Here is a 27,130-nt window from a genome sequence, read left to right as displayed (position 1 = left end):
CCTCTTTTCTCCTCAGTTCCTGCTCTCTCTCCTTGCCTCATTTCCTTCCCTACTCTCTCATCCTCTCCTCCCCCTTTTTCTACTCTAACCTACCATTTTCCTCTCCTCTCCTTTTACTCCTCTCATCTCCTTCCCTACTCTCCTCCTCTTCCTCCTCTCCTGCCCTATTTCCTATTACTGCCTTCCAGTCTCCTCCCGTCTCCTCTTTTCTCCTCTCTCCTCTACCCTCTCTTCTCTTTCCTCACTCCCCCCACCTTCCCTCCTCGTCTCTCCATCCCTCCCCTCCTTTCCTACTCCTCCTTTTCTACTCCTTACTTCCTCTCTCTTTTCCTGTCTCCCCCACCACACTTTCTCCCCTTCTCTTTTCTCTCCTGTAGAGCTGAACAATTAATAAAAAAAATAAAAATTGCAATATGAACTTCTGCGATTCCAAATCCCAGAGGCTGCAAAAACCTTTAATCATACTCAAACTGACAATTTTTTTTAACAAAATCACTTTTCTTTTAACAATTTTAAAGTTCTAAAAAATGTATTACAAGAAAAACAGTCACAGTGTAAATCGCAGTTGCAATATTCTGTCAAATTATCGCAATTACATTTTTTCTTTCAGCCATACTCTCCTGTCAATTCCTCTGTCTTCTTATTCCCTCCTCTCCCCTTCCTTCCTCTCCCCCTCCCTCCTCCTCTTCTTCCCTACTCCTCCCCTCCTTTCTCCTTTCCTCTTCCTCCTTTCCTCTCTTCTCCTCCTCCTCTCCTCTCCCTCCCCACCATTACCTCCACGGTGGTGGTGCTCTGGGCGTTGCACTCGTCCGACAGGGTGAAGCGGAACAAGCGTCTCTCCTGCCGTCCCTCCTCTTCCTCCTCCTCCTCCTCTTGCTTGGGGACCCTCCAGATGAGGAGGCCGGCCGGGGAGAGGACGGCCTCCTGCGGTCCCTCCTCCAGCTGGAAGAGGAGCGCCGAGCCCTCGGGGTCCGACGCCGCGAACTGGAAGACGAAGTTCTCCCCCGCGAACGTCCGGAGGTCGCCCTCAGGTCGGTGGAAGGCTGGTGGCACGTTGACTGGAGAGGGAGGAGAAAAAATTTAATTAAAAACGTCCACTTTCCATCTCTCCCTTTAGCTCTTACTCCTCCTTATTTTTGGTGGTTTGTAATTTTGGCGATCTAGGAATTGAAACTTATTCTACTGTTGCGCTGATTGTAAGTCGCTCCAGAGAACAGCGTCAAATAACTAAAATATAAATGTAAATTGAATAGGGATGGAGAAAGGAGAAGACAAGATGATTAAAAAGATAATATTAGTGTTGTTTTAAGTTAGTGCCAGTGGTCTAGTTTCCCTCCAAAACATGTCGTCTTACAAACTTTACGTCACATCAATGTCTTAGTTACTAAGTCGTTTGGACGACCTAATAACTCTTAATAATAACTTAATAACTCGACTTAGTAACTCATCTGAATGAGATCAGCTTTTTGGCCACAAAAGAAATTTTTCACTTTGCCTTTCAGGGCTTCTGTATGTTTTGAACTGGTATTAGAAAGATATTTAGGTGCTGACTTCACAAACCGATGCAGGCAGCAGCTACACGACTACTGCTATACTACAGAATGCTACTAGTTCCAGCGTGTTGGAGTTAAGAGGGATGATTGTCAGTTTATCTAATGTGGTGGGACTCGACCATGTGAATAACCCCCCCCCCCCCCCCCGTCTCTCTCTCTCTGAGTGGTTAAACGACGGGTCAGGGCATGCTGGGAAACCTATACCTGGCAGATGGCCTCCGTTCCTTTGATCTGCTAATGGACAGAGGAGCAGGAACACTCAGTGTCGTAGTGACAGCTCTAATGACCGCCTGTACTGCTGCTATTACCAGTCTAATGACATATGGGTTCTTTAGTGGAGCATCATCCTCAAAAACAACAGCAGACACAAAAAAACATTAAAGATGAGTCTCCTAAAAACATCCTAATGGCATATATATCCTATTCTACTGTATCTTATCCTAATAAGTCATGTGACTGCAATTTTGATGTTGGTGCTTTTCCTTACTTGAAATGAAAGCTGACATGGCTGTTTATGCGTGGAGTGACTTTATACTATTACTATTACTACTACTACTAGTACTGGTACTGGTACTACTACTGCTACTACTACTATTACTACCACTACCACTACCACTACTACTATTAGTAATACTCACACAAACACAAACGCATTTTATAGTAACCCAAAATGCATCCTAGACCCGTCGATCATGATCTGTCTTGTCTCCCTGTTATTAATCCTCAAACGGACAAGTTGTACATTTAGAAGCACAATCAGCTGTTCACAGAGCTGAGGTCCTCTAATATGGCCGCCAGAGGGGGGGTTACATCACCTGAAATCTCTCCATAGAGGAGTGATGCAGTTTGATAGTGTACAGCTGTAGAGGAGTGCATGAGGAGTATGAGATGAATATGTGATAATGAGTTTTACCTTGGTTGAGAGACCAGGAGAACTTGGAGGTGTCTGGGTCACAGAGGAGGCAAGGGCTGCTGGGATTGGAGTCTCCCTCTGAGAAACACATTCCATCTATGTTACATGTCTTCTCCTGAGAGAGAGAGAGAGAGAGAGAGAGAGAGAGAGAGAGAGAGGGAGAGAGTGAGAGAGAGAGAGAGAAAATTACTGTTTACTGACTGTTTATATTTCTTTTCCAACAATCAACAAGGACAACCAAGAACTGAATAAATCAATAAATCAGAATTAAAGGAATTAAATTAAAGAATTAATCCGCAAAGGTAATTTCCCCATCCTTAATAATAATAATAATAATAATTATAATATGAGACTTTCAGTAATCCCCTACTCTTTGAAACGCATCCAAGTCTTCCATTTTGACATAATATTTGTATTCCAGTAATAACAAACATAGACAGAGAGAGGAGAGAGACAAAGATAGAGAGAGAGAGAGAGAGAGAGAGAGAGAGAGAGAGAGAGAAAGGGAGAGAGACAGGGGAATACAGGGAGAGAGCAGAGAGAGTGACAGGAAGATAGAAAAGGAGAGAGAGACAGAGAGAAAGATAATGAAAGAGAAACAGTAAGAGGCAGAAAGAGGTAGAGAAGAAGAGAGGGAAACAGGAAAGAAGAGAGTAACAGAGAGAGGGAGAGAAGAAGAGAGACAGACAGAGAGAAAGAGACAAAAGTAGAGAGGGAGACAAGAAAGAGGAGGTGAGAAAAAAAGATGTAGAGAGAAAGAGAAATAGAGAGATAGAGGCACAGATAGAGAGGGAGAGAGAGACATAAAGAGAAGAGAAAAAAAGAAACAATATTGGAAGAATAGTAAATAACAATATGGCCAAAAGCAACATTGTTCTTAATTTTCATGCCAATAAAGCCTGTTGAATTGAATAAAAGAGACAGGTAAGGAAGAGTTGTTAAACATCTTAGCTCCAAACTCATCTTCACCACATTCAGTTTACATGTCAACATGCTGAAGCAGCTTCCAGAAGCTTCTACACTATAAAAAAGTTTTTTCCAGTTTTCAGCAGCAACTTGTTTTCCTCTGGCCTTTTCCTCTGGAGACTGCAGATAACGGACAGGAAATCAACTATAAATAAACATCAGCCGCTCCAGCTCTTCCTCAGGTAATTCAATTTCATTCAGCTTTGGCAAGCACAACTAAACCCCTCTGGTGTCTGCAAGTGTTTGAGTGTCTGTATCTATGTGTGTGTGTGTGTGTGTGTGTGTGTGTGTGTGTGTGTGTTCACTACAAGTTGCTTGTAAGGGGGGGGGGGGGGGGGGGGAGTGTTTTCTGTGTCTGTACAATAGGTACAGCTCGTTATCTTTTTTCTGAGAGTTTTAACTAGACAACTGTTGCATGCTGGGAAGATGGAAAATTACACTGTGTCTCTCTGGTTTAGTCATTCAACAAACAACCAGTCTTCCAGAGTGCAGATTCTCCACCCAGGAGTGAGACTATAAAACGCTTCACTGCACATTTCCACTGTGCACCCACTGAATCACATCCGCCTCCTGTAATAAACACTATACTCACGTTAAAAATTCCTTCTACCTCTCCTCTCCTACACTCTCCTAGCATTGAGATTGGTCCATTGGATAATTGTCTGTTAATTAATAAAGTCTAAATCTCTAACAGCCGGGTGAGAAACAGAGAGCTAGCTGAGTCAGCTTGTTGTGGTGTGGCTGTAGATCCATTCAGCAACGTTCTCAGTAAAAGTGAATAGTGTGATAAGGTGGATTTGGTTACTGTGACACAGTAAACTGTCTTGTCTTTAGCCCTAGTCTCTACTCCAAAACACTCTGAGTTGTAGCTTGAGAAGAGTCAGCTCAGTTAACCTGAACAAACTGTTAGCTAGCTAACTAGCCAGCAAACACACTGATGTTAATGTGAACATGCTAACGCTAGCTGCTGCTAGATACGTTAGCTAGTGTGCTAATCAGATGTGTTAACAAGAAGACAGTGATGGTTAGCTACAAGCTGACATTATCTAAACACTAAATCAATCAGATGGATCACTTTACAGTTCAGTTAACCTGAACGAACTCTTGGTTTCTAGCTAACTAGCCCACAGGTGTGTTAATGTTGGTTTGTTAATGTTTTGTGAAATCAACAAGAGTCTTCAGCCTGGAGGAGATAAACAGCACGACACGGGGAACAGGTGTGTTTGACTCTGCTTTGATTGGCTGTGTCTGAGTTACCTTTAACTTACAGAGTCCTGAGCGCGAGGCCTCGCAGACCTGGCAGACGCCGTCGTAGATTGTCAGCACCTTGGCCTGGCTGTACTGGGAGCCGTCATTGGTCACCTGGGACAGGAAGGGGAGGAGTTACGCTGTGAACGGGCCAATAGATTCTGCTGCCAACTAACTAGGTAAAAGAAAATGTTTCTACTCTTAGGATTAAAAAGCATTTTCAACACATCCATACGTCTAGTCTGGGATGGAAAACTGTTACTTTACAGCACTGCATATGTAAATTTTGATGTTATTTTGAGGGTTTGTCATTAAAGTGGTAATCCACAAAATTAAATTTTTTTACTTTTTATTTGTTTCCATCTTTCGTGCCAAGTGCTCATTGCTGTGGTGTTTTTTTACGTTTCTGGTTTGTTTGGAGTAAATAGAAGAAGAACTGTGTAGTTAGCATGAGCAGCGATAGCCGTAAACTCAAACTCTTGGTAGTGCAATGCAGAAACACCACAGCAATGAGCGCTGGGCAACAAAGTCGGAAACAAAATAAACGGATCTCATAGATTATCACTTTAAATGCAGGTTAAAATGAGAGCGTTACCTTCATCTCCCAGCGTGCGTACGGCTTGTCGTCCATCATGAAGTCTTCTGTATGGACGGCCATGTTGCTCAGGGACGGGACGGCGCAGTCTAAAGCCTTGGAGCTGAGGAACGTGGCTTTAGTCCTCTGCTTCTCCCCTGGAACCCACACTCCGTTCATATACTGTGGAGACAGACGGACACAAAACATCAGCACGAGTCTTGTTACTGGAAGGTGACAGGTTCAGTTCCCACGACAGCCAATGTGTTCATCCCTGTCAAAGTGCCCTTGAGCTTCACACTGAAACCCTTACATAGCACACAGGTTTGACCAATTCAGGTTTTTGATGGCTGATTGCTATACTGATATTTGCAGATAGCTGATATTTTGTGCTGATATTCAGTATCTTCAAATTTGACAATTTTCATGCCAAAAATGACACATATTCAGAGTTTCCCCCAGAATTTTCTTCTTGTCAGGGTGGAAAAGCCTCTGTCCCACCATCATGGGACACTAAAACTCTCCATTGAAACCCAGACTAATGAAATTCTTTTAGGTTTCAGCTCTTTAAAGCAGCCACCTGTTCAATGGTAGGGAAACTCTGCGATATACTACCTTTTCTGCCTTTAAACGAAGAATTAACAATAAAAAACATTATTGAACCATTAAGTGAATGAATAAAATGTGCAAAGAAAATAAAATTTCATTCATTTCACACTGACATTACAGATGTAATTCAGTGGAAATATTAAAACAACAACATTTTGGTCACAAAGGCTCTGCTCAGCCAACAATCCCAAACGTGACCTTTGACCTTCCCACCACTTACCTTCAGTCTGGTGGCGTGGCAGCTGAGGTCGGGAGAGTCGATGAAGCCGAGGCCAAAGACTCGGACGCTGCGGCAGTCGAACGCTCGGATGTCACACAGTCCGCCGTTCTCCAAATCTGTTAGCTCTACTGGCTGGCCTATCAGAGGAGAGATTATTATTAGTCAATTATCTTTCCAGCCTATCAGAGGAGAGATTATTATTAGTTAATCATTTTACCAGCCTATCAGAGGAGAGATTATTATTTGCTAATCACCTCACAAGCCTATCAGAAGAGAGATTATTACAAATTAGTTATCTCACACGCCAATCAGAAGGGATATTATTATCTGCTAATTATCTTATTAGTGTATCGGAAAAGTTATTAATATTAGTCATCAAAGGTCTGTAACTTGAGCCTATCAGAAGAGAGGTCATTGTTAGTTAATCTTCTCACCAGCCAATCAGACAAGAGATTATTACTAGTTAATCATCTCAACAGCCTATCAGAAGTGACATTTTTTAAATTAGCCATCAAATATCTCAAACTCCAGCCAATCACAGAAAAGAGATTATTATTAGTCAGTCATCAAAGGTCGATAACTCTTTGACTGCCAAAGAATAGAATATTAGTAGAGATGGGAAAAGTACTGCAATATTTTACTCAAGTAGAAGTACTAGAAATGTTACCCATCTAAGAAGTTACTCAAGTAAAGGAGTAGCTCACCAAGAAAATGCTTATTTTAAGTCAAAAATTGCAAAAGTTTTGTGCATTTTCCAAAAGGCATTATCAGCTACTCATCTCCACGCAAGAGAACAATATACAGCTCTTCTTGATTTTATCTCAATCTAAGAAAAACATGTTGTTAATGAGAATCCCACAGTTTTACATGGTGGTAAGGCAATGTAGTCTGAGTGAAAGTGAAATAACAACCTCACAGCGATTAACCTGCTAAAAGCATTAAGGGACTGGAACAGCTGTCTCTGGATACTCACTGATGGCCAGGCTGCAGTCGTAGAAGCTGTGGCTGGGGTAACACTGGCAGCCCCACTCCGTACAGAGTCCGTTTCCGTTGCAGAAGTTGGGGCAGCGCAGCGCCGTCACCACTTCCCCGGACGCTCCCGTTGGACCGACCGCCTCCAGGGCCCGCCGGGTCCGGTTCTCCAGCAGCCTCCTCTCGCACTCGTTCTCCAGGTAGGGCAGCAGCTCCTCCTCCCAGCCCAGGTCGTCTTTGAGCTGCAGGTCCAGGATGCAGAGATCCACGGCCTCGTCCAGACGGCGTCCCAGCAGCTCCCGGCACACCGCGCCAACGGTGGAGTTGGCCAAGGCCATCTGGCACACCTCCAGGGCTTTGGCCGAGGTCAGGCCGCTCGGCGTGGGCCACCGGGGTTGCACCTCCGGCCGGGCCTCCGCAAGGTGATCCTCTGGGAAGAAGTAGGCGAAGCTGTCCAGATCGGCCTGACTGAGGCTCTGGGCGGTGAAGATAGGCCGAAACTCGTACGAGGTCTGTCTCCTCGGCCTGTTGACGGAAAGCAGAAGGTCTTCCCTGAACTCGCCGTCCAGCTCATCACCAACATCATCACCGTGTTGTCCGAACTCCCCGTACAACTGAGGCTGCTGTTGACTGTCGAAGGCAGACATATCCAAGATGCTTTCTTCTCGCTCTGGACTCTTGATGTATTCCAGTGTTGTGTCCATGGAGGGGAAGACAGATGTGTAATCCACATTATCGTAGGCGATGCAGTCGGAGTGAGCGGAGGGATTGTACAGGTTCCCCATCCCTGTCGCAGAGTGATGAGAAGCGCTGTATCCTTTTCGGCACTGACAGAAAGGCCTCCTGTTCTCCTGCCTTGTCCCAGTGGGCGTCTTGTCAAATAAACTCTCACCAGGAGCTATCCTAATACACACACAAAACAAAACCATCTGGAACAAGTACGCTTTGTGAGACTAGACCAGTTGGACCAAATGAGATCCCAACAAAGTAAAGTACCGCTAACACAGATATTAGCTTTTCATTTAAAAAAGATTTATTGAAGGTTAGGTTTTATTTGGTCATGTTGCCTGGATGAGCATAAAGATTTATCCAGTTTAGAGGAAACAGTGTTAAACTTGAACTTTAGTTTAGTTATTTAATCTGCTAAGAATTATAGCCATCGTAAATGACGTCACTGGCTGACCTCCAGTCCTCTATGAAGCGGTGCAGGTCGTCGGCGCCGTAGGAGCTCCCATCAGAGCCGTGGAAGTCGTTGTTGCCGTTGCGGTCGAAGGTGCCACAGAGGCCTCGCGTGTTGCCGTAGTCGCCGCTGGGCGCCCTGACGGACAGGCTCATCCCCCAGTCGCTGACATCGGCCCTAACAAAGGCCCCGGAGGGAAAGATCAACTACAAGAGGAGAGTCACAGCCAGCAGCTAATTAACATAATCTGCTCATGCAAAAAAAAACAAAGATTTAGAAACTGAGAGAGCTGGTCATTCTTGGTGAGTTCAGCCAAGATCCCTCATGCAACTCACAGGCCTAGCTACACTTTATGTATGAAATCTGTCCAGATATTTGTTGGTCTGACTGACTGCAATTAATACAATGAATGCTTCAATAGAGAAGAAACACAGAGTAGTGGAAAAAATAAATGGGAAATAAATAGGACATAACATGCAGCCAGATCTTCAGTGAACCAAATCTAAACACCTATTTTGTATTTTCACTGTCATGTCATATTTGCCATGTTGACTTTTACAGATTTCGCTGTCTGTTCTTTACACAGCCTGCATGCTGTATGCTTTTAAGAATCCATTGATGCATTTGTAATGCTAACAGGCATGAAGAAGGACCAGTAGCATTGCTATTGAGTTAGCTGTAGCCCGCAGGCACCTGGATAGCCCATGTGTGTTTACACAACATCCATTAGAGCACTTCAGCAAGGCTTAAGCAAATCACTGCTGTCAGGTGAAAACCTTGTAACTCCAATTTTGGTGATTTTCATGTTTTTACATAAACTGAGGGATGATGTGATCCTCTTTGGGTTGTGAAAATTTGTATGACCCTTGGGCTTGCTTTCAAAAATGCATTCATGGTCAATCTAACACAAAGGCTGTGTTCACACTGCAAGCTTTCATGCTCAATTCTGAATTGCTGCTCATATCATATTTTTTTGGATGACTCTTTCTATCTATTCTAGGATGTAACCCTTTTCTGACACCAATATGAACTGACAGCAATGTCGTAAAGACACAATGTGCTTTGTTGGTGAGTAACACCAACAAAAGATGTCACATCCGTTTTTGTACCTATGTTTCTCTAAAGTTTCAGATGTCTTTCTCTCTCGTTTTGACTGAATTGAGGCGTCTCCCCATCAAGTGTCTTTGGCTTAATTACTGAAAATTGGACACTTTCAGAGACCCAAGGATTTAATCTGACAGCAGCGAAACAATCCTTACATTAGGAAGTATTTGGAAATATTTCAGAATGCTACAGGCAAGACAAATAACAGAACAATTGTGAATTTGTGTCAAACTGAACGGATACCTACGGTGACCTTCTTCCCCTGGTGGGACTCGTGGACCCTGACCCGGCTGCCGTCGGCGTCGCCCAGGTTCTTCAGGGTGAGCTGCGGCCTTGTTTCCTGCGGCCGGCCGTTGCACATGTCGAAGACGGCGACCTCGTTCCCCTCTCTCGCCGCCACGCCGCAGTTGCAGGCGACGGCGTAGTGCCGGCTGCCGCAGTCCCACTGCCGGGAGTGAACCTCGAACTCCCTGGTCAGACTCTGGTAAAGGACGAAGGTACCGGTCTGGTGGTTTTCATAACGCCTGTGTCAGAGAGTCAGAATTCAGCATCATGTGGTTTTATGGTTACATATGCTAGGAATTAGCCTTGGTGAGCACATGTATCAGATAAAGTTAATTAGATTAAAAAAAAAAGATAAATAAATAGACAGATTTTAGGATTAGACCGATATATCAATTTGTCGATATATAGGGCCGATATTGTCCTTTTATTAAAAATGGGATCTGGTCCAGTCTAATGTGATGGATAAGATGCAGTTTGATTGATTACATATTTATTGTAGAGTTCATTGATACTACACTGGTTGTCTATGGGAAGCCCTTAAACTGAACTGATTCTTATGAGACATTTTGATTGGATTCTACACAAGTATGTAATCAATATTATTACTGTCATCATCCATGGTTTCAATGGAGAGCTTTAATGTCCCATGGTCTAAATGCTGTTTCAGAGGCTTTTCCACCCTGATAAGAATACAATTCTGGGGAATCCTTGCAATTTTTTGATATGATTACACAAATAAACAACGTACATTTATATGTATATCTACAATGAAATGTATTCCCAAAACTAATATGTCTATAAACACAGTATGGTAACTAGACCAAACTAGTTAGGATTTGTTTTAACCTACCTACATAATAACCTAACCTACATTTTATTCTTAATCCACCAAGCAGTATTGAACAGTACCTGAACAAAGTGAACATAGATGGAAAAGTGACACATAAGTACCAGTATGAGTGGTGACTTTAGGTTAGTGCATTAATATTTGAATCAACAGTTATGCGGTCACAGGTTTGTTTAGATATTTTAATATTATATCATTGATATTTAAATTAACTGTTACGTGATCACAGGTGTGCACTGAAAGGCTTCAAATGAGACTCAGCCAATCAGAACTGAAGACCGGAACTATTAGTTTTAAAAATAGTATTATATATAGCTTCACCTACGAGTTGACCCAGGTCTAATGACAACCAATAAAGAGGTAAATTACCTGCCGTCCAGGGTAATGACATGCGGGTCAGTCAGGGAGTAGCAGATGGAAGTAGGAACGTCCTGAACCGTGACCTGGGGGTGCAGATTAGCAGAACAAAGGTTAGCGTAGCTCCACCCTCTGACCCCCTGCTTTTGATGTTTTCACTAAACACAGATGGGAAACTCCTCAGTGACGGGCCGCTGAGAGACACAATGTCTGCAGGGCTTACATCGCTACTTATGTAAGATAATAGTTTTGACACAAAGTAATGGATTCTTTCCAAGCCATTTAGAGCAGGGGTTCTGTAACATTTTCATGTCACGGACCACCAAATAGACACATTAGGCCATGGACCCCCATTTGAAGAGATTTTGTCCAAGGGACCATCCCTTATGGAAAGATTTATATTATTGTTAATTTATTATTGAACTGAAAAACTGTCTACACTGTAGGAAGGGTAATAGTGGTGTGATTAGAATAGTCATTCTTATACAATCTTTAATTTCTAGTGAATCAAGGACTTCTTCATCCTCCCTAAGGACTCCTGGAACCCCCTAAAGAACCTCCTCAAGGACACCTATAACTCCCAAAGAACCCTGGAACCTCATCAAGAACCCTGGGACCTCCTCAAGAACCCTGGGACCTCCTCAAGGAGCCATAGAACCTCCTCAAGGACCCCTATAACTCCCCATGAACCCTGGAACCTCATCAAGAACCCTGGGACCTCCTCAAGGAGCCATAGAACCTCCTCAAGGACCCCTATAACTCCCCAAGGACCCTGGAACCTCCTTAAGGAGCCCTAAAACCTCCTAAAGGACACCTGAAACCCCCTTGAGAAGGACCCCTGGAGCCTCCTCAAGAACCCCTGGAACGTCCTCAAGGAACCCCTGAAATCCCTTCAAAGACCACAAAGCATTTAAATACAAGCCGCATGTAGGTCGCATGCCTCTGGATCCATTTTTTTTTTTACCACATATCCATGTGGTCCAGATGGGAATTGAAAAACTCTACTCTGCGCCTCTATGCAGCTTTTTGCTATTCTCACTGATTAGAAAATATCAGATCTGTATCACAGATGCGGGAAAAAAAAATCAGAATTGGGACGCTTTCAGACAGTCTGACAGTTTGACAGGACACATGACAGGACCCCTAGAACCTCTTCAAGAACCCTTGGAATCTTCTCATAGAATTCTTCATCCCCCTTAAGGACTCTTGGACCCCCCTTAAGACCCCTAGAACCTCCCCAAGGACCGCTAAAACTCCCCAAGGACCCTGGAACCTCCTCAAGGAGCCCTAAAGCCTTCTAAAGGACACCTGAAACCCGTTGAGAACCCCTGGAACCTCCTCAAAGAGCCCTGGAACCCCCAAGGACCCCTGGAGCCTCCTCAAGAACCCCTGGAACTTCCTCAAGGAACCCCTGCATCCCTTCAAATACCACAGAGCATTTAAATACAAGCCGCATGTAGGTCGCATGCCTCTGATCACATTTGAAAATATCCCTCCTCTCCAGCTTAATGTTTTAGTTCAACATCACAATGAATCCTCCTTAAAAAAAAACATCCCCAAACATCCCTAGAGTTAACTCACTTTCAGGGAAGTCGGCACGTAGCTCCTCCAGAGTCGCGGGGCGCTGGGACCAGGCAGCGCGCCGATCAGGCTGGGCCGGTTCCCGTCGCGGGTGAAGTCGGTGACGGCGGTGAGGACGAACGTCGCCCGGCCACAGCTGCCGTCCCTGCAGGCGTTGGGCTGCAGCTCCACCTGGCAGGCGGACAGCGCCACGTTGGAGGCTTCCTGTCCGAGACTGTCTGTAGATGTCAACACAACCGCGAGTCAGTGTTAACGGACGGCTCGCAGCTGCCTGCACAACTGTAATAATGTCTTCCTGTGCACACTTTGATGTGTTGATGTGCTGGGTGAGTCAGAGCGTAAAAGCAAAACAACCCGAGGAGGGAGAGAGGGAGTTTTTATGTTGTTAACAGCAATGGGGAAAAAGGCTCAGGATGGCAACTTGATCCTTTCAATCTTTATTGACCTACACATTTCGGAACAAGCTCCTTCATCAAGGCACCTTTTTTTTTTACTGCATGGTTGAAGCTCCAGGGGCCAGTGGCATAAAGATAGACCTAGTCTTAGACTTAAATGTGACCTTAAGTCAAACTTGCTATAGACACTTATATTTATTACCTGTTCCTACAACTTCTTGGTTGTTGTAGATCTCTAATGGGTTGTTTCTGTCTCTAAAGACTCGCTCTCTTCTTCAGGCTCTTTCCAAAAACCAAAGATTTGCCGTCTTGTATGAAACAGCTTCAGTATTTAAACCTCCCACTCTGACAGTTAGGCTGACTCATTGCCATGGCAACAAAATTCTTAACTCAAGATTAGCCAGGGGGAAGGTGGCTAACTTTCCTACCTCAAAATAAGTCAGTCATAATATTTAAGTAACAGACAGTCTTAATTAGCCTAGTCCAACCTGAGAATCTAAGACCAGTCTAAGGCTTAGACTAGTCTTTAACTAGCTTTATGGACAGGACTTCACTCAGTGTCTGAAATCATTTTTTTGGCTGGTTGGAACACAAACCTGCAGACTCTTGGGTTACGAGGGTACATGATGGAAAACCGCTGCACTACACCACCCTGCTGTTTATTAATTTGATCAACAATTTATGTCCAGATTCACTAAGATTTTTTTTCACCTCTGTTTTTTGAGTTAAGAGTGCAGAGCTTTCATCACATTCACTGAGAAAGGGCACTGTGCAAGAAAACAGCCAACTTCATGTTCGTGAATTGGGCACCATCTTGATTTGCATGGCCTCACCTACAAATATAGATTATGGGCAAAATAATGACACTTCCATATAATGTACATATGAAAGACTATGACAAGCGCAAAGAGGCTTTATTTTTTGACCAGCATCATTAGGCAGCTTTCCAATCAGCTTTCCACTTCAGTTAGTGAATAGCATAGCTTTCTGAGTTGGTTATTTTGGTGATACCGTGCGCGTTCTCCCCTGCACAAACCTTTAGTAACTGTGGACCTTCGTGTTTTTATACCCTGCATTTCCATTGAGGCGGTATGGTATGTACTGTAGGCGGACTGACCTGGGTCGTGGACGCTCAGCGCCAGAGGGACGCCACACTGGTGACCGCGGTCTGGGCCATAGCAGGGGATGGGCACCGTGCTGTGGACCGTCACCTCATGCTCCTTACTGTTCTCCACTATGTGGAGCGAGTCTGGAGAAAACTAAAGAGAGAGAGGAAACGGGAAAAGAGCATTAATGAGTTTGGCCAGGCAGGTATCAGCTCTCCATGTAGCAGGGTTTGTTCTGTCTCCACTTGCCACTATATAACAGTATCATTGTAAGGCGTCTTGCCATTGGTCGGATGATTGCATGCTTGCAGATTTGGGGAGTTGGCACCATTTTTTTTAATCTGGAAGCACTAAGCCATGCTGTACATCATCATTATATCCTAGTATGGAACCTTGGCTGTCGAATGTCTCCTACCTAACTAATGCCACGTTATGAATTACTCACTTTCAAAGAAAATGTTTTTAATGATTTGAGTTTACCTTTAGTCCAGCGTAGAAACTCTCGCTTTCCTTTGGTACAGATCTGCCGTGGCTGTAGTTGGCTCTGAATGTCGACACACTGCAGGAGAACTGTGGTGAGAAACCAAGGATACTGCTCAATTTACATTTACATTTCAAGCATTTGGCACTCTTATTAAACCTTAAAATTACAAAATTCCATCAAGGAGGTCAAAGGTCAGAACCACAGTGCCCTGAAAATATTTTTCAGGTAAAACAAAACAATATCATGTAAAAGAGAAGTGCTAAGAAAACAAACAAAATGAGAGCACAGAGAAAAGTAGAAGGGATTTTTTTTTTATCCTTCTACCAATGTTTGATTATTTAAGAAAACAATTCTACCATACAAAGGGAAACTGCAGTACTTTTTGTATTTTAAAAGCCAAAACTAGTTAGAACTAGGGTTTGGATGTCACAAAAATTACACCCATAAATGTTATTAAATGATAGACAATCCATTTCTGTACCAACAGTACTACTGTAGGGGCAGGAGATGAACTTTGCATTTTTTTTTTCCATTTTTGCTTTGGCATTGTAATGCAGAATTGTTTTGTGTACTTTTAGAACAAAATCATTCCATTCAGATCTTCAAAATGATTTTTGAGGTTTTCTGACTGAAACAGCACTTTATATTTGACGCTACGCAGTTGTTAGTCATGTAAAAGTTTAATAATGTGTGGTTGACACTGTATTTGCAATTCATCAAAACATTTCCCTGTGTAGCACACAGCATAACGCTCGACCGATCCCCAGCACTAAGAGCAGTAACATTTAACTCGCTCTCAGGGTAAAAAAACGACGGCGACCTTTGACCCAGCCCAGCTGCGACATCGACATGTGTGAAAGACGGGCCCCATGTGCGAGCCCGTCCCTCCGTAGCATAATCCAGACACAACTAACATGACCCCGACTGACGCTGGTGTCCAAATATGGCAGGGATCAATGCAATCAGCCACAGCTGTACGAGGGGGGAACAGAGAGAATGACATCACCTGAGTTTCAAATAGCACCATGCTGAGAGGCTAATCAGTTAATATTTCCTGGCAACAAATAATATTTCCAAGGAAATCAGAGCTGTCGGGCAGCCTCTGTTTTCTGTCTGTTTCAAAATCAAGCTGCGCAGCAGACGGTCGAGATGCTGGAAGCGGTAAACTCTCAAGTATAGTCATAACATATCGTCGCTGTCCGGTGAAAACCTTGTATCGCCAAAATGTAAACTTTGCAGGAACTAAGAAAGAGAGCCTTGGTTTTAGCTCGATGGCAAAGCATTTTGACTTTATCCAACGGGTTTTGAAAGGGTTTCATAAGACCAAGAAGTCAGAGAACCTACAGAGGAGCATGCAAATTGAAGATAAAACATGAAAATCACCAAATTGGAGTTACAAGGTTTTCACACAACAACATATTACTTAAAGCACATACTTAAAGAGTGTGTGACCACGGAAACTCGGACACTCAACAAGTTTGACGCCTTTTCCTGGTCATCGACGGTCAACAGCCAATCAGATTTCAGTGCTTTCTTGTTTCCCTACTGATGTGATTTAGTTTAATGAGCAATATCTCTGTCTGGCAAGTGCAAAATGGACAAGAAGTTGATTCCAGCCATTCAAAGCTTCCCGGTTTTCTACAACTTTTATTTGAAAGACGACGGGAATAAACGTCTCAAAAGGGGTTTGAAGATCAAAGCGCCTCCCAAACACAGTGTAGCCCCGTATGACGTCATCTGACGACTTCTAGCCACTTTTTCAGCAGACCAATTGCTAATTTCCATGGAAGAGAGCTGGCACCTAACCCCTCTGTATATGTGTACTGACTTACTTCTAGGATTGGTGCTGAAAACGACGTAGCTAATGTCAGCTAAATAGTATTAAACAACACAAGAGGCAGTTGCTTTGTTGTATATTTTTGTGTATATCTGTCCTTGTTAAAAATACCTACAAACCATTCCATGCCATACTAAGATTCACTGAGAAGATTCAAATGGAAAGCATGTGGAGAAAGGCTGGTCTAACCTGGGACTGATTTAACATCCCCATCCACCACCTTGCATTTCCTTAACGGGATATGACACACTCTGCCTCTCCTTTGCACAGGCTGAACCCTGCCAGGGAGGTCAGCGTGATCCACGGCTTAAGTCGCCCGGTCGGGGTCGAACCCTCAACACGTGTTCCCCGACGGCTTCGGCGCCGTCTGGCAGGCATTACCGTTTCTCCCAGTCTAAAGTGAACGCCATCCATCTCCACCAGGGAGAAGGTCTTCAGCGTGGATTCCTGCCTGATCTCGGCCTTCATGCTGTGGCCGATGTGTCTGGCCCAAACCACCTGGTAGCCCAGCGCCTGGCTGGAGGGCGGCCCGGCGAAGGAGCACCTCAGGTGGACGCTGTGGCCGACCAGCTCCGGGGCGATGACCGGCCGGGACGGCAGGGCCGGGAGGGACGCTGAAAACAGAGGTGTGGCAAAGTTTTTGGAGTGAAGTAACGTTGTGATTCATGTTGCAAAGATAAGATGAACTTAATAGAAGGAAAATAGGCGAGGGAGCGCTTCAGGTATTCAGGCCAGTAAAAATGTTTTAAAAGGTCATTTGTCGTATGTTGTTTACAAGGTTTGTATTGATGTCTTGTTACTTGTGGTGAAGCCAAAGGCAAATTTCTGTCCACATTTTCGTTTTCGTATTCCCAACAGCCACAGTACTCACAAAAGCCAGGGAGCCATACACTCAAAAGAAGAAAAAGTTCTCACCACAAAAAAAACCCATAAAAAATTCCAAGTCCAGGCACTCACTTCTTTTAATAAAAGGAACTTAATTGACCCGTGAGAGGAAACCGGGTCATTGCAGCAGCACAGTATAGGCTATAGATAGCAAAACAACAACAACAACACTAATAGTAATAATAATAATAATAAAAATAATTCTAATTAAATGTATTCATATAGCACTTTTCAAAGCAAAGATACAAAGCGCTTTACACAATAAAACAGCAGCGAAACAGAAATGCAGCAAATTAAAAACAGCGGAAAGAAAAAGCAACAACAAAAACATACAACATTAAAAAATTGCAAAATCATCATGTTAGCAGTTAAAAGTAAGTGTATAAAATTTGTTTTTAGTTGTGTCTTAGATGGTTAGCTACTTTTTCTACTATTTCCTCAATAGATAAAAAATACTGAGGATTAAAGTTACAATGTCCTCATTATGCTAATACAGTTCATTTTGGCTTGAAAGACCTCTTGCTATGTTAACCAATAACAGATTTACAGATGTTTGCAGTTTACAGACTTACAAATTCATACTGCAGTGCCAGAGCTTGCAGAGAGCATAAACAAGGTGTGCAGATATGGATTGCTGCATATTGAATTGTTTGTGTTTTTGTGAATCTCTTACCTTTGCATCGACCGTTGACTTCCACCTCACCTGGTGGGCAGAGTCTGGGTCCAAAGTCTGGAGTAACTAAAAAGAAAAATGTATTGATTGACTGACAACATACTATTAGATTTATTCTCACATCTGCAGTTAGAGCTACATGATTATAGCTAAAATGATCATTATTTTGCTAGATATTGTGATCACAGTTATTGATTGAGTTATTGATGATATTGAAATTATTTTACTGCAGTTTTTGCAGATATCAACTTCTTGACCGTTTTCATCTACAGTGAATGATAAATTAAATGAAATGTTTCTACATTATTAATATGCTACCTTGATATGCTTGGATTTTAGCTGTTATTAGATTATCAATTTTCAATCAATTATTTGAAAAATTTCAGCCTACTCGGTAATGTAATAAAACCCAATAATGTGATCATTGTTACATAACGGGAAAAAAGTTTTCTGTAAATGATCGGTAACTTTGATTACATTAATGGGAATTTTATTATGTTAACCGGATTATTACACTATTAACTGCAAATTGTTATTACATGAATGGTTTATTACATTAATTAGAAGTTATTACATAAAAAATGTAAACATAGCGTCACTGTTCAGTGAAAACCTTGTATCTCGAAAATGTGAACTTTTCAGGAACTAAGAAAAACATCCTTATTTTCAGATTGACCACCATGTATTTCAGTGTTTATCCAATGGGTTTTTAAAGGGTTTCTTAAGACCAAGAGGTTCTGTAATTTTCTCAAAACAATAAAGAAGAACGTAATCCCTCAATTTAAGTGAAAACCTCAAAATCACCAAGTCTGGAGTTTTTCACATGAGCGATATGGGACTTTTAACCTCTAATTTGACAAGAACAGAGCAGATGAAAACATCTCCGGGGCGATTCGGATTCCTTTGAAGCGTTCGCCCGTGTCGTGCGTTCACCTTTAGCGCAGTAGCCCATGCACCCCTGGGTGGGCTGCAGGTAGTAGAGCAGGAACTCCCCGCAGTTGCGCACCGTGACGGGGATGCGGAAGAGGCAGCAGTCCTTGGTGCTGCCGTGGAAGAACTGCCAGGTGGCGCAGGCCGAGAGCTGCCGGGCCTCGCCGGGCTGAGGCAGGGAGGCGTCCTGCAGTGACAGCCACACCGGCGCCTGGGTCCCGCACCGGTTCATCTGCAGGGGACCGTCAACAGAACCGGTCATTACCAACGGCGAGGGGGTTATTACCGCCCTCGCACCTGCGCTGAAGGTGGCTATTAACGTGCTGCTTGACTGCAATCAGCCCAACTTTGCCCACGTTTACACCGGCGGAAGAAATCACATGCTTAAGTCTTTGTGGCATAGATGTGAGATTGTTTTTTAAAGATTATGTTTTTTTGTATTTTGCGCTATGTATGTCCAAAATCGCCTAAGTTATCCTTTAATGTTTGGAGGAAGTGTTTTTAAGCGTGGCAGCTACTGTAGCTATTCAAGAAAAGTTCAGATTGCGTGACTCGCTTTTATCAGCTGAAAATGCAGTTGAAGGAGTACTTTTTCTACAAAAAAGTGCAATAGTGGGAACCCAACTTTACACGGACATTTTGCAGTGAACTACCACGCTGGTTAGCTCGGTGTCTTACCTCTACGCAGGTGGTCGGCATCTCCGCCGGCTTGTTGTTGATGCTGAAGCGGTACCAGCCCAGCGACAGCGAGTGGTCGCAGATCAGGTCCTGGATGGCCGTGTTCTGGATCTCGGTGGAGTCGAAGTCGACGCTGCGGTAGGGGTTACGCAAGGTGCGATGGCCTCCTGGGTGACACTCTGGAGCTGAGGACAGGGAGAGTGGTGAGCTGTGATCCTGTGCAGCTGGAAGGAAAGTCTAGGTTTTACCAAGATAACTCCCTTTCACCTCGCCTTTCGGAGGGAAGAGGTCCAAATCTTTCACTTAATTGGAGATTTATTGAAGAATAAAGAATCTCAGGACATGATCAGGTATGTTTGTAGGCCTCAGTCTACAGTCCTACAGCTTGGTTGTGTACGGGACGGTCTGAAAGGGCAGACATGACAGAGATAGAGAAAACCAAAGCAACTCATGCTTGTCATGGGAAGAGTTGTACATAACAGTCTGGCTGTCTTTGGCCTGGAAGAGAAGGCCGACACATTTTCTCTCTGTTGATGCATGAAGATCAACAAATCTCTAAAACCTTCAACATACAAGTTGAAGGTTTCAACAACAGTTATACTCAGACAACAGGATTAAAGGATTGAAGACAGGATTGAGGATTTATTTTTCACTCTTGAACTGACCGAGTGAGTATATTTTGAAGTAATAATTCACAACGTTTTCATATAAATAACCTCTAGCCTCTCTCTCTATCTGCTCTAACTCAACAGTGATCCAACCTATATCCAGTTCATGAGATGTGTGATGCGTTTTACCTTTCCGTTTTTTTGGAACAAACAGAAGAAGAAGAACTGGGCAGGTAGCATGAGCAGCGATAGCCACCATGGCTGAACAGACAAAGAAAAGAGCGCCACCTACAGAAATTCAAACTGCATCTACGGAAAATCCAAGCTCCGCCCATACTGTTTGATTGACAGGCGATCCCTGGGAAGTGCAGTGCAGGAACACTACAGCAGTGAGCGCTTAGCAACATGTTTAATGTTTAAAAACACAGATTTTGCAGATTACCACCTCAAAATTGCTTCAAGATTGGCAAGTCCTACCTTTCATGAATCTATGTTTATATACCTGTAACTATTGAAAAAATAATAATTTAGGGCTTAAGGCCTGATAATTGAGTATCAACATAGACGAAGAGAGGTGGGAGTGAGGGAAAGGTGGCGTAATTGTGTTCCATGAGTTGCTCCTAAACTGTCAGTGAGCAGGAAGGATCATTTCACCCCCAGAGGTTATCTAAATTGCTAAGAATAACAGACATTCCTCTGAGCCCCTTGCCTCTCTAAACTCGCCCCGGGAAAGGATGCTAAAGCCAATGGCGCATGACAAGCCTCTGAACACAGCTTGCAGCTGGAGGTGAAACCAGGGGGGGAATTACTTGAGCAGAACATGTAGTTTTCCACACTACCACACTCTCAAAAAGCTCTGCGTCTGTGAAGTGAAATGGGTCAAACGTCTAGCTTTCCCCTAAGTCATTGACAGATCCCTTTCTTAACAAACCTAAACAAAAGGCTTTTCTCTCGCTTCCAACGCACAAACTTGTTCGCTTTTCCCCGTTTGAGTTTTATTGTAAGATCGCGGCTTGGAAATGCCAGGGAAAACAAACACTGGGGGTATTTAAGGCGTCTTAAGACCGTCAAAGCCTTGAATGGCCCGGGCGCAGTTACTGCCGCTGATCCCGAGCCTAAACAAGGGTCTTACTGGCTCGTCCTCATGTTGACAGCCCCCTTGAAAGCAAACGCCCTTGTTTACATCGTCGCTTGTCTGTGCACACACCTCGTCTGACAAGAGGTAAGGTCGCAGGTTATCCAAACAGCCAGGTTTTCAGGGAGGAGGAGGACAATCGGCGAGACTTTGGCTGTTGGCTAAACTGTCCCGGTTGGCAGCTTAATGAGTTTACAGAGCCGGAGGGGGGCGCTGAGCTAATGAATCGACAGTCAGGGGGGGGAAATCCCACTGGCAGCCCAGATGTGTGGGACTCTACCAGGCGTTCTCCTGTTAAAGGTAAAGAAGATTAATTTGGTCGAGCGCGGTGTTAACACAACTGGGGTTATGGGGCTTTTTCCCAGAGGGCCCGTCACTCACCGTCAAAACGGGAACCTCCAGACCACAATCAGACCCGGGCCAGAAAGTTTTTCAAGGGTTTTATTCCAGAATAGGGAATCCAAAATTTTAAAAAGTGTTCTTTACCACAAATTCTGGCAACTTTATAAAGGATAGTAGGTAAATTCTTGGTTAACAAAATGATAACACTGAACACACTAGATCCTCGATATTTTAGAGTAGGATTCGACCAATATGGGTTTTTGAAGGCCGATACCAATAGTGATATTTTTGGATTGAAGCTGCCGATAGCTCATATTTTGTGTCGTTATTCAAGATCTTTATTTTCATGACAACAAATTGCAAATATTCAGTGTATCCCCCGTAATTTTATTCTTGTCAGGGTGGAAAAGCATTTAGACCATCATGGGACACTAAAACTCTCCACTGAAACCCAGAATAAGAAGAAGAAAAAGAAGAAGATGACAACAAAGAACAAGAAGAAGAAAAAGAATCAATCTAGAATAAGGACTTCCCATAGACAATTTGTATTATTGATCAGAGGTGGACGACATTGACTGACTGATATCTGATTTTTAATAAATGGCCAATGTCAGCAAACCCATTTATCAGTCAAACCCTATTTTAGGGATTTTAAGTGATGAACTTATCGTAATTATTTTTTCCCCAAAATGGACATATCATGTTTAGGTATAAAACTAATTTGCTAATACATTTCATGGTTTGTTTTACTCTACTTAGGTACCAGATGATTGGGGTTTGCCATATAGGACAATGCAATGAGTGCCAGAAAATTTTGATTTTTAATCACAGTTAAGTATTTGAAAAAGAATTTAGTATAATTCCCTGTGATTGACAGCTAACCTAAAGCTATCTCACAGCTGGTTAAAACAAATACTGTTCTGATTACAATCTTACAATTGAGTAAAATGGATTTACATCATTACATTACAAGATTTTACCTCTAAAATCTCTGATAGAATTTGTTTTTTGTATTCCTTATTACTTTCAAACATATTAAATGCGTTGGTGCAGAAATGCTTGGTATTCTAGTGGGTAGATAGTGGTTTGTGTCCGCCCAGAGTATTTCTTTTTACGACGGTCTGTCTTAAAGTTTACGACCTCATGCTTTGATCTGTTGTGGCACCAAGGAGAGGAGCATGATGGGAAAGACAGGGACCATCAGTCACATGTCAGACTCACCAGTAGGTAAAGGTGGAAAGACCGCAGCAATATTTAATGAAGCAGAAGTACTGCTACCTCAGTTAAATTTGACTCAGGTCAGAGGACTTGTCTAGAAAACTAGGCTCCGTTCACACTGCAGGCCTTCCTGCTCAATTCTGAATTGCTGCTCATATCTGATTTTTTTTTCATATCTATTGTAGGATGTAAACTATATCTGATATGAACTAACAGCGATGTTGAGAAGACGCATGAGCAGAGTAACAACAACAAAACACATCACATCTGCTTTTGTTTCAACACATTTCGATTACAAATTCTGGCTGCAAGTTCGGTTGTGCCTTCGAGTTTTGACTGAATTGAGGCGTCAAGTCGTCTATTTGTCTTTCCTCCCATTGTTGTCTCGTTATTCTTCGTGGAAACGCTGCTCAGACAAGCTGCTGTGGCGCCAAAATAAGACAGCTGTCTCACATGAATCATGTAAGATTTATGTATTGTCATGGCAGCGCTGATAAATTCTGATCTGAGTGTTCAAATGCAAGTCGCATGCCGGTTGCATGCCTCAGGATCTGCTTTTGTAGCAGATATCCATGAAAAAATTTGATTGCTGTTCAAACTGATAAGAAATCATCAGATCTGAGTCACGTGTGACGAAAAAAATCAGAATCAGAACACTTTCAGCTGCAGTGTGAACAGAGCCTTACTGCAGTAAAAGGTCAGCTCACTAAAGAATTATACAAGTATTTTGCGACTTTCGTGCAAAAATCATTGCGATTTTGTGCATATTCTGGTTCTATCTTCTGCCTTTAAGTTTATGACTACATGTGTCATGACCGCACTGAGAGAGAGGGGCATGATAGGAGAGAGGAAGTCAAGCCACTGACCAAGAGGAGGAGAGCAAAGCCTTCACAGCTGTTTGATGCGGTTCACTGCCTCATGTTGAGCAATAAGTGTGTAATCAGGTCTGGCAAGTGACTCATTACAACATTTTGTAACGTTTCAATTACAGCTACATGTGGAGGAAGGCTTTTGATTCTGTTTACAAGTCTGTACTTTTACTTCTACTTGAGGAATTTTTAAGCATCTATTCTCTTTTACTTGACCTACATTTGAATTGTAGACTTCGGACTAGAGATTTACCATTTATAATAACCAGTCATCCAGGACTTTACCTCCCATAACTGATGTATTTGTTGATATGTAGCGGACCATTTCCAACCCAATGATAATGTCCAGGATTTTTAAGAGGTATACATGCCAAAACATCATAATTGTGGGATCAATTTAGGAACAAAGTACAAAGCCTTCATGCCATTTGTTCAAAAGTAGATAAGTACTTTAATACTTTTGGGTTAGCAACTCTTCTACCTGACAAATCCCATAACAAGCACTCTGATTTGAGTAAAATATAACTGAAATATCTGTAGTTTTACTTGAGTTAACTTCTCCAGCACTCTTTCCCCCTCTGTGTATGAGATGCCCTGACTAGTTTTGCCCTTGACTGTGATTTTGTCTGGAGTCTGTGAAGGTTCATCTAATCTCTGGACATGTTGAGTGATGGGAATGCAGCTGCAGAGGCACCAAGTCACACAGCAGCTCTGCACACTCCACTGCTTTCAAGTGGCAAGTTTTCAACCAGAACTGTTTTTTCTGTTTTCATATAAAGCCATAATGATGAGGAAACTGTTTGGTGTAAATATGGGGGTCTGGGTTGCACTGAACTTCTATTTTTATCTAAAATGGCCATTATCTTTTTTAAACGCTCACCTATTATCATACCTTTGGTTTTTAGAGGTCAGTGAAACAACCATAGAACCATTTGGGAATCATTTTTTGCAAAAATCAACAGATAGAACAGGATTTAGGATAGTCTATTACATGCAAATAAGCCATAATCAGTTTTAAATCCACCTACCATGTTGGCTGAACGCTCCCAACTGCACGATACACAGCAACGCGATGCGTAAATATCCAGGGAACAGCAAGCGCACCAAATCAAATGCGCAACAGTCCATGGTGCTGCGCTACTTCAAGACTGGCTCCGCGAAAAGAGAGAGAGAGAGAGAGATGCGGCAAAGCTGGTCTCAGTCGTCGGGTCCCATTGGAAGTCTGGAGAAAACAGCGTGAAAGTGGCGCAAACTGTGGTTATTTCACCGCTCCGTTTGCCCGGTAATTAGAGAAAGGAGGCTCAAATTTGCGCTCCGCTTGTTGGAGAGCGGCTTTCCAGTACAGAGCGCACGAGATTACAAAGAAAAAAGGGGGCAAAGGGGGGAGGCAACAAACCACTTAGGAGTCTCCAGCTCTCCCTGTAGGTGGGCCCGAGCTGAAACCAAACCAAACTCTGCTCCTTGAACATCACTTGGACACAAATCAATAAATTAGCCCGGTTTATTGCCCCTTTGGATCAAAACCACATGTGTCATTCGTAATCAAAGCTTAAATACTCTCAGCCAACGTGACGGACGGTTTGATTCCAAGGCTTCATCATGGTTTATTGGAGCATAAACACTTCAACCGCTCTTGTTTCTCCGGCTGTTGCTGTGTGGTCTTCATAAATCTGACTGCTTACAGTGTGAGGCAGAAAGGAGACTCACTGCTGCTAACCAAAGACACAAATCCATGTCAGATTTTGAGCAGCTGAAGGTTAATATCAGACATTATCTTTCATCTCAATGGACAGCAGCTTCGGACAACATGTGGTGTTGCTGTTTTCCTCCCATGCACATACCAGAAGCCAATTAACACTGCAGAGGATCAGGTTTCCACATGCAGTAAAGGGGCAAATTCTTGAGATTTAACTCCTCATCATCTAGTGGCAAATTACTAGCACTTATTTTGAATATTTTATGCATTTTATTGCAATAATATGAGCTGAATCCGAATCACTTTAATCCCCAAGCAGAAAAAAATATACAGGAATTTGTCTTGGTGCAGAAAATTATTGACAATTTTAGAGTTTCACAGTATATACTGAGCTAAACAGTGGCAGTGCAAGACACACAATAGGCAGCAGACTATACATGTCACTATACTGTATATACATGCACTGTTCTGCAGCTGTATGTATTCAGGCAGTGTGGTCATAGCTGCAGAGGGAAGTCTAAGCTGAGCAGTGTAACATGAGGAAGTTATACTGAACAAAATGATGCACATGAAATTAATTATCAGCCTTGGAGAACATGCATAAGGAAGGTTTTATTCAAAAATGCTACACATTTTTCACAAAGCATTAAGTTCACTTCTTCAGTATCTAAATTAGGGAGGATTTAGTCTGTAAAGTTTCTCATTTTGTCAAACTAGAACTTAAATTGGCATGCTTAAGTACCAGAATTTGTTTTATTTTGTGCTAGCAATCATTTTCTAAGAGTAGATGGCACTTTTATTGAATGATGGATCTCAGAAACTGTTAATATCCAGTGTAAGTTCATGCTACTTTATCTTAAACGTTTGAATGGGGGGTTTCACCGGCAGTAAAAATTCAGTTCATTCAGTTCATTAAAGCGGCTCATGTGACTGAAAACAGTTTGCGATTGAAATCATTTCACCGCAGGGGGAATTGAGAACTTGCGAAGCCGAGAGAGAGAAGGTCGGCCTCCAGAGTGTCGAGTAAATATCAGGTGCTGGAGGCAGTGGAGACAGAAAGACATACCTTTCCACTAAATAAAAGGCCCAAGACGGACCTGCAGGTGTTCAGCGCTCGCCTTTTCATCCACGCTTCACTTCTGCGGCTGATGTGAGAAAAGCCGTGGACCTTTAGTTTCCATACTTTGTCCTAAACCTTAGATGTTGTCTTCTTTTAAACATTTGCACCAAAGCATCATGGAAACATCCGGTGTTGATTGTTTATTACAAGACAGTTAATCGCTTTCTTATTTCAATGCAGTGCAGAAAATATTAGGAAAAGCTGAGAGGTTTCTGAGCAAAATCCTTCCACAGTCTTCCACTGAGGATTTGGGGGTTAAGTGCCTTGCTCAATGGTACTTCGATGGTCGAAGAGAGTGTTACTCATTTACTTTCACTCTTTTTCTCCAACCAACAACTCATTTAGTCATATACACATCATCTTAGGTGCTGGGTTGAAGAGAAGTCTGCAAAAATGAAGCGTAGAGCCCTCACACTACGCTCCAAAATCACTTTTATTCATTAAAAGACAAAGTTTCAGTCTTCTTCAGGTCTCTCAAGAGTCGAACCAGCAACCTTCCAGCTGCCAGCCTGCTTCTCTAGTCTTTAGGCTGCAGGCAATCCAAAAGTAAACGTGGGAAACTGTAAATCTTCAAGTTTTGTCATAACTGTTATTACCAAGAGCCAGAACAGCACCTAAAGTATCAACTCCGCTTCAACTCGATTTCAGCCGGTATACAGAATCAAGCAGGGTTGTGTGACCCCAAAGGTTGCTGGTTCTAATCCCCGGACTGGCTGGAAAAATCTTGTTAGGAGACCCTGAGCAA

The 27,130-nt window shown here is 43.0% G+C and overlaps 1 protein-coding gene across 1 annotated transcript in view; it reads right to left on the bottom strand.

The window, feature by feature from the left end:
* LOC139909209 (von Willebrand factor D and EGF domain-containing protein) overlaps positions 1-24,697 on the bottom strand; it is a 46,282-nt gene extending 21,585 nt beyond the window's left edge. The window contains exons 1-17 of the mRNA XM_078291232.1: positions 24,598-24,697; positions 19,398-19,582; positions 18,723-18,951; positions 17,790-17,855; positions 16,613-16,845; positions 14,391-14,480; positions 13,922-14,063; positions 12,410-12,627; positions 10,841-10,914; positions 9,587-9,863; positions 8,239-8,441; positions 7,057-7,958; positions 6,084-6,220; positions 5,276-5,437; positions 4,690-4,794; positions 2,467-2,581; positions 775-1,058 (exon numbers count right to left, since the gene is read on the bottom strand). Of these exons, the coding sequence (XP_078147358.1) occupies positions 775-1,058; positions 2,467-2,581; positions 4,690-4,794; positions 5,276-5,437; positions 6,084-6,220; positions 7,057-7,958; positions 8,239-8,441; positions 9,587-9,863; positions 10,841-10,914; positions 12,410-12,627; positions 13,922-14,063; positions 14,391-14,480; positions 16,613-16,845; positions 17,790-17,855; positions 18,723-18,951; positions 19,398-19,582; positions 24,598-24,697 (3,522 nt within the window). The remainder of the gene's footprint in view (positions 1-774; positions 1,059-2,466; positions 2,582-4,689; positions 4,795-5,275; positions 5,438-6,083; positions 6,221-7,056; positions 7,959-8,238; positions 8,442-9,586; positions 9,864-10,840; positions 10,915-12,409; positions 12,628-13,921; positions 14,064-14,390; positions 14,481-16,612; positions 16,846-17,789; positions 17,856-18,722; positions 18,952-19,397; positions 19,583-24,597) is intronic.
* Between the last annotated feature and the right edge of the window lie 2,433 nt (positions 24,698-27,130).

The sequence above is a fragment of the Centroberyx gerrardi genome, chromosome 21 (genome assembly GCF_048128805.1).
Source record: "Centroberyx gerrardi isolate f3 chromosome 21, fCenGer3.hap1.cur.20231027, whole genome shotgun sequence".
Classification (NCBI taxonomy): domain Eukaryota; kingdom Metazoa; phylum Chordata; class Actinopteri; order Beryciformes; family Berycidae; genus Centroberyx; species Centroberyx gerrardi.
This window is presented reverse-complemented; position numbering and strand designations above follow the sequence as displayed.